We start from the raw sequence: 7793 nt of genomic DNA, 5'->3' as shown, positions 1-7793 counted from the left end.
GGCGTAAGAGCTCTGACCCGCATTCTTCTAAAGATTCTCCTGGAATCCCATCAGGACCAGCGGCATTGCTATTTCTCATCTCCGCCATGGCATCTTGTTACCTCCCGCATGCCGCCTGGTTCTCCCACGTTCTCTATTACGGATCACCGAGGGATTCGGTCGATGGCCTCCATCTCCAATGGGTCCGCACTTCGGTTGAGGAGTCTTACGAAGTTCTCTCTCTCCACCAGGATTTGGTAGATTCGTCATCCCTCGGCGGCTTTTGCCTCTCTCTTTTCGAGCGAAGGCGGTTTGGGACCACGGTGACCGGGTTCCCCGGGCTGCCTTGGTGGCATCGAAGATGCCTCTCTTCTGGTATCGGGGGCTTTGCGCTGTCCATCGTTTGTTTTTGAGCTCCCTCACCCGGCGCCGGAAGTTCGCCTTCGCTCCTGGCGTGAGCCTTTTCTTTGGCCTCACAGTTTTGTGTTGTTCCGCCACACGCAAAGGGTTCGTCGTCCTGTGTCGAGGAGCCGCTCGGTTCCAGTGTCGTTCTCAAAGAGAGCAGTCCCTTTGTGAACTTTTTTTATCTTGTAGCCAAATGGTCACCCTTGCAGGTATTGAGGATGATGGACTTGGGCAAGGCTCTGGTGTGTGTTTTCGATAGTCAGGATAATCTTTCTGGAGTTGCGCACCAAGGAAGGTCGGGAGTCGTGTTGCAGTTCGCTGGTATCGCCCGGACTCTCGTTGTTCACTCTTGGTCGGCTCCGCCCTTTTTGCATCTTCCTTTTTTGCATCGGTCTGATGGACACGGTGGAGCCGATTAGGCGACATTCTGCCCAACAGTCGTCCGCACTCGTCACCGCTCTTGCGATGGTCACATCATGACATCATGACAATCCTTTGCTCGGACAATTGTGCATCCAACGAGATGCCAGAGTTTGAAGCGGGGATGCATCTGGGATGTTTTGCAATTTACTTTTCTGACAGAAGAGTGTGTTGGTAATGATGAGGTCACGCTCCACACATTTGGTTACGGGAATGACCCTAATTGTGTCGGTATTCCAGTCACCTTCCTTTCCAATCGTGCGTCTCCAAAGGTTGTGCTCCCGGCCGACCCTGGCATTACAATCCCCACAAAGAATGATCTCTGTCTTCCTTGGGAATGCTTGAGATTATTTACGTCCAAAATTTCGGTTTTTTGGGTTAGATCGCGTAAATAGAAATGTGGTGTCGTTAAACATGCCACCACCCGGCGCAGCCAATTAGTAAGATTTAGCGTCACGTAAACCTCCTGTGTACCAGGCGAGGTAGTGAACATCTACCTAGCCACCGTGGTGTCAGGGTCGGGATCCAACCCACGACCTCCTGTATACCAGGCGAGGTAGTGAACATCTACCTAGCCACCCTGGTTTCAGGGTCGGGATCGAACCCAGACACTGAACCCCTAATCATGCAGGGCATGGTGGGACAGTCCACACACACACAGAGAGAAGAAGCCATTCACACCCCTACAAACCCTATCATTACACTCCCACGGGGCTCAGTGTTAATCACTGAGACTAACACCATAGGTTTTAGTGTTAATTACTGAGACTCACAGAGCCAGACTAAGGCTCCCACAGGGTTCAGTGTTAATCACTGAGACTCACAGAGCCAGACTAAGGCTCCCACAGGGATCAGTGTTAATCACTGAGACTCACAGAGCCAGACTAAGGCTCCCACAGGGTTCAGTGTTAATCACTGAGACTCACAGAGCCAGACTAAGGCTCCCACAGGGATCAGTGTTAATCACTGAGACTCACAGAGCCAGACTAAGGCTCCCACAGGGTTCAGTGTTAATCACCGAGACTCACAGAGCCAGACTGAGACTCCCACAGGGTTCAGTGTTGATCACTGAGACTCACAGAGCCAGACTAAGGCTCCCACAGGGTTCAGTGTTAATCACTGAGACTCGCAGAGCCAGACTAAGGCTCCCACAGGGTTCAGTGTTAATCACTGAGACTCACAGAGCCAGACTAAGGTTCCCACAGGGTTCAGTGTTAATCACTGAGACTCACAGAGCCAGACTAAGGCTCCCACAGGGTTCGGTGTTAATCACTGAGACTCACAGAGCCAGACCAAGGCTCCCACAGGGTTCAGTGTTAATCACTGAGACTCACAGAGTGAATGACAATGTGAATCCGTGACTGAGTGACCGAGTGAATGATTGAGTAACCGAGTGACTGAAGAACTGAGTGAATGACTGAGTGCTTTAGTGAATTAGTGACTGACAGTGTGACAGAGTGAATAAGTGACTGAGTGACTGAGTGATTGACAGAGTAACTGCATGGGTGACTCAGTGAATGACTGAGCGACTGAATGAATGATAGAGTGAGCGACTAAGTGAGTGACTGACCAAATGACTGAGTGAGTGACTAAATCAATCATTGAATGAGTGACGGAGTGAGTGATTGCATGAGGGACTGAGTGAGTGATTGAGTGGCTGAGTGAGTGACTAAATTAATAATTGAATGAGTGACAGAGTGAGTGATTGCGTGAGTGATTGAGTGACTGATTGAATAACAGTGCGACAGAGTGAGTGACTGTGTGACTGACTGAATGACTGAGTGAGTGACTAAAGTAATCACTGAATGAGTGACGGAGTGAGTGATTGCATGAGGGACTGAGTGAGTGATTGCATGAGTGATTGAGTGACTGATTGAATAACAGTGCGACAGAATGAGTGACTGAGTGACAGAGTGAATGACTGAGTGACTAAAGTAATCACTGAATGAGTGACGGAATGAGTGAATGACAGTGTGACAGAGTAAGTGACTGCCTGAATGACTGAGTGGCGAAATTAATCATTGAATGAGTGACAGTGAATTACTGAGTGAGTGAGTGACTGAGTGAGTGATTGAGTGGCTGAGTGAGTGACTAAATTAATAATTGAATGAGTGACAGAGTGAGTGATAGCGTGAGTGATTGAGTGACTGATTGAATAACAGTGCGACAGAATGACTGACTGAGTGGCGAAATTAATCATTGAATGAGTGACAGAGTGAATGGCTGAGTGAGTGACTTAGTGAGTGACTGAGTCACTACGTGAGGGACTGAGTGAGTGATGGAGTGACTGAGTGAGTGACAGTGAGTGACCAAGTGAATGATTGAGTGACTTAGTGAATGCTTGAGTGAGTGGCAGGGTGACAGAGTGAATGACTGAGTGACTGAGTGAATGACTGAGCGAGTGACCGAGTGAATGACTGAATGAGTGACTGAGTGAGTGACTGAGTGAATGACTGAGTGAATTACTGAGTGAATGAGTGACTGAGTGAATGAGTGAGTGACTGAGTGAGTGACTGAGTGACTGAGTAAGTGACTGAGTGAGTGACTGAGTGAGTAACTGAGTGAATGCCTGAATGAGTGACTGAGTGAGTGACTGAGTGAATGACTGAGTGAACGACTGAGTGAATGCCTGAATGAGTGACTGAATGAACGACTGAGTTAGTGACTGAATGACTGAGTGAGTGAGTAAATGACTGAGTGACTGAGTGAATGACTGAATGATTGACTGAGTGAGTGACTGAGTGATTGTGACATTGTGAATGAGTGACTGAGTGAGTGACTGAGTGAGTGACTGAGTGAATGACTGAATGAGTGACTGAGTGAGTGACTGACTGAGTAAATGACTGAGTGAATGAGTGACTGAGTGACTGAATGAGTGGCTGAGTGAATTACTGAGTGACTGAGTAAGTGACTGACTGAGTGACTGACTGAATGACTGAGTGAATGCCTGAATGAGTGACTGAGTGACTGAGTGAGTCACTGAGTGAATGCCTGAATGAGTGACTGAGTGACTGAGTGAGTGACTGAGTGACTGAAAGAGTGACTTAGTGAATGACTGAATGAGTGACTGAGTGAATGACTATGAGTGACTGGGTAAGTGAATGACTGAGTAACTGAGTGATTGTGACAGTGTGAATGAGTGACTGAGTGAGTGACTGAGTGAGTGACTGAGTGAATGACTGAGTGCCTGAGTAAGTGAATGACTGAGTGACTGAGTTAATGACTGAGTGACTGACTGAATGACTGAATGACTGAGTGACTGACTGAATGAGTGACTGACTGAATGAGTGAATAAGTGTCTGAATGAATGACTGACTGAGTGACTGACTGAGTTGAGTGCCTGAGTGAACGACTAAATGAATGACTGAGTGAACGACTGAATGACTGAATGAGTGAACAGAGCGAGCGACTGAAGGAGTCGTTCCCACCTTGACGTCGTTCCTCGCCTCCTGCGGCACCGCGGTGGCGAATGCGACGAGGAGAGGGAGGAGGAGGAGGCCAAGGGCCGAGTGGGTGCCGGACCACCGCATGGTCGCATGCGACGCGGCTACAACGTCCAGGCGACGTTCGAAAGTTCAAGGAGACGTTCGGGCGACGTTCGGGCGACGTTCGAAAGTTCAAGGAGCGTCAAAGGAATGTCAAATGAATGTCAAAGCAACGTCCAAGCGACGTCCAGGAAAAGGTCAAAGGAATGCCCCCCGGGCAAACTTCAAAGGTAACGTCAAAGGTAACGTCAAAGGTAACGTCCAATCGCCGATCGACGTCCGGGAAACGTTCAGACGACGTCCAGGTGACGTCCAAGCAACCGATCAACGTTCAGCCAACGTCCATGCAACGTCCATGCAACGTCCAGGCGACGTTCAGGCCACGTTCAGGCAACGTTCAGGGAAACGTCCAGCCGACGTCCAGGAAACGTCCAGCCGACGTTCAGGCAACGTTCAGGCGACGTTCAAGGAAACGTCCAGCCGACGTCCAGGAAACGTCCAGGCGACGTTCAGGCGACGTTCAGGCGACGTCCAGGAAACGTCCAGCCGACGTTCAGGCGACGTCTCCTTCGCTCTCGATGCGAGTCGCCGCTAACACGCCGGTCTACGGGCCGCCATGTTGTCACTACCGGGGTGAGGCGCAGGGGGATGACACGGGGGGGGGGGGAGCGACGTGAGTAAACCAGCGGCCATCTTACGTGAGGATGAGCGTTTAAAACGATGTCAATGGGAAGCGGCCATCTTGCGTGAGGGAGGTGCGTTTAAAACGATGTCAATGGGAAGCGGCCATCTTACGTAGGGGTGGGGAATTTTTTTGCTCGCTACGCGAGTGGATACCAGGTGGCCATCTTAGTTGAGGGTGAGCGTTTGCAGTGCAATTCGATGAGCGGCCAGCTTACGTGGGTGTTCAAATTTGTTAAGAAAAATTAATAGGAAGCGGTCATCTTACGTAGGAGTGGGGTTTTTTTAACGCAAGTCAATGGCAGGCGGCCATCTTGCGTAGGGATACATTTTACGTTACTCGATAGGAGCGGCCATCTTAGGTGGGGTAGTTTACGACGCAAAGTCGACAAGAGCGACCATCTTAGGTGGGGAGAATGTATACCGTAAGTCAATGCGGGTTGCCATCTTACGTAGGGGGAAATTTACAAAGCAAAGGCAATCAGAGCGGCCATCTTAGGTAGGGAGAGGGTTGAAAAGCATCACGATGGCTAGGAGATGTTAACTACCTGGCCTGGTCTACAGGAGGTCGTGGGTTCGATCCCGACCCTGGTGAGATGTTGACTACCTCGCCTGGTCTACAGGAGGTCGTGGGTTCGATCCTAACAATGGAGAGATGTTGACTACCTCGCCTGGCCTACAGGAGGTCGTGGGTTCGATCCTGACAATGGAGAGATGTTGACTACCAGGCCTGGTCTACAGGAGGTCGTGGGTTCGATCCTGACAATGGAGAGATGTTGACTACCTCGCCTGGCCTACAGGAGGTCGTGGGTTCCATCCCGGACCGTACCTAGGGGAGGCCCAGGACCAGTTCAGATGATGGTCGCTGGTGTTGGCCAAGAGCGGGAATCGAACTCAGGTCACGAAGGGCTGCACCACCGCTCCCCACAACACAAAGACCCCCGTTAGCCACCACCATGACCACTACCATCACCACCATGACCACCACCACCATGACTACAACTACCACCACCACCATGACCACTACCACCATGACCACCATCACCATGACCACCATCACCACCATAACCACTACCACCATGACCACAACCACCATGACCACAACTACCACCACCACCATGACCACCACCATGACCAACACGACCACCATCACCATGACCACAACCACCACCACAATGACCACCACCACAATGACCACCACCACCACAATGACCACTACCACCATGACCACTACCACCACCACAACTACCACCATGACCACAATCACCACCACCACCACGACCACCACGACCACCACCATCACCATGACCACCACCATGACCACTACCACCATCACCATGACCACAACTACCACCACCACCATCACCACCATAACCACTACCACCATGACCACAACCACCATGGCCACCACCACCATGACCACCACCACCATGACCACAACCACCATGACCACCACCACCATGACCACCACCACCATGACCACAACCACCATGACCACAACCACCATGACCACAACTACTACCACCGCCATGACGACCATCACCACCACCATGACCACCACCACCATGACCACAACTACCACCACGACCACCACCACAATGACCACAACCACCATGACCACAACTACCACCACCACCATCACCACCATAACCACTACCACCATAACCACAACCACCACCATCATGGTTGCTAGACGGTGGAGGTGTTTGTATTGTGGGGAGCAGTGGTGTAACGCGACCAGCAACGATTATCTGAACCGGTCCTGGACCTCTCCTAGGTCGACTCAGCCTAAAAAAACACATTCCTGCGGAGGGAGCTGGTAGGAACGTTGGGTTGCTCGGTCAATGGCCAGGGTCAATGGCGGCGTGGTGTATTCCGCAAATATGCCCGACTGTGAGTGCGGGCACAAGCGTTTTATAAGGGCACCACGGGGTGACCAGCCCCTCCCCACTCAGCCCCACCCCTCCCACCCCCCACCCAGCCCCACCCTCCCCACCCAGCCCCACCCTCCCCACCCAGCCCCTCCCCACCCAGCCCCACCCCTCCCACCCCCCACCCAGCCCCACCCTCCCCACTCTCCCCTCCCCACCCAGCCCCACCCCTCCCCACCCAGCCCCACCCCTCCCCACCCAGCTCCACCCCTCCCCACCCTCCCCACTCTCCCCTCCCCACCCAGCCACACCCCTCCCCACCCAGCCCCTCTCCCCACCCAGCCTCCCCTCCCAGCCCCACGCTCCCCACCCAGCCCCTCCCAGCCCCACGCTTCCCACCCAGCCCCTCCCCACCCAGCCCCTCCCTGCACGACGGACGGACATACTAATCCCCTGTGGGCTGGTGTAACCAGGAGGTTCCTGCGAGTACGAGTCACCTGGTGTGGTGGTGGTGTGTAAACATCGTCACTGGGGAGACAAAGGCGGCCGAGCGTGGTGCTGGCCACCCACCCACTCTGTTGGCCTTAGTAGGTGCTCGCTAACAGCACTTGTCCCCAACAGTGAGAGACTATACGGGGGTCTTTGTCTTGTGTTGTGGGGAGCGGTGGTGCAGCGGTTAGCACCCTGTGCTGCGCTACGAACCCGCCTCTGACCCGAGTTCGATTCCCGCTCAAGACCACCAACACTCAGTGAGAGCGATAATTATCTGAATCGGTTCTGGGACTCCTCTAGGCAGGGTCTGGGATCCAACCCACATGCTCCTGCGTACCAGTTGAGATAGTCAACATCTCACAGAGTTCCCGGATTGAACCCACGACCTCCTGCGTACCAGGCGAGGTAGTCAACATCTCATCAGGGTCTCGGATCGAACCCCCGACCTCCTGCGTACCAG

The 7793-nt window shown here is 52.7% G+C and overlaps 1 protein-coding gene across 2 annotated transcripts in view; it reads right to left on the bottom strand.

Annotated features, from left to right (window-relative positions):
- TMEM165 (transmembrane protein 165) overlaps positions 1 to 5139 on the bottom strand; it is a 33390-nt gene extending 28251 nt beyond the window's left edge. Inside the window, exon 1 of one of the 2 annotated variants that reach the window (XR_013589110.1) lies at positions 4233 to 5139. Coding sequence is in view for 1 of the 2 variants with exons in the window: in XM_078620804.1 (XP_078476930.1) it covers positions 4233 to 4334 (102 nt within the window). In the remaining variant the exon portion in view is untranslated. The remainder of the gene's footprint in view (positions 1 to 4232) is intronic. The other variant, XM_078620804.1, reaches the window with a different exon arrangement.
- Between the last annotated feature and the right edge of the window lie 2654 nt (positions 5140 to 7793).

Source organism: Lampetra planeri, chromosome 75 (assembly GCF_965212315.1).
Source record: "Lampetra planeri chromosome 75, kcLamPlan1.2.h2, whole genome shotgun sequence".
NCBI lineage: Eukaryota > Metazoa > Chordata > Hyperoartia > Petromyzontiformes > Petromyzontidae > Lampetra > Lampetra planeri.
The sequence above is the reverse complement of the archived record's forward strand: the minus strand, read 5'-3'. Positions and strand labels throughout refer to the sequence as shown.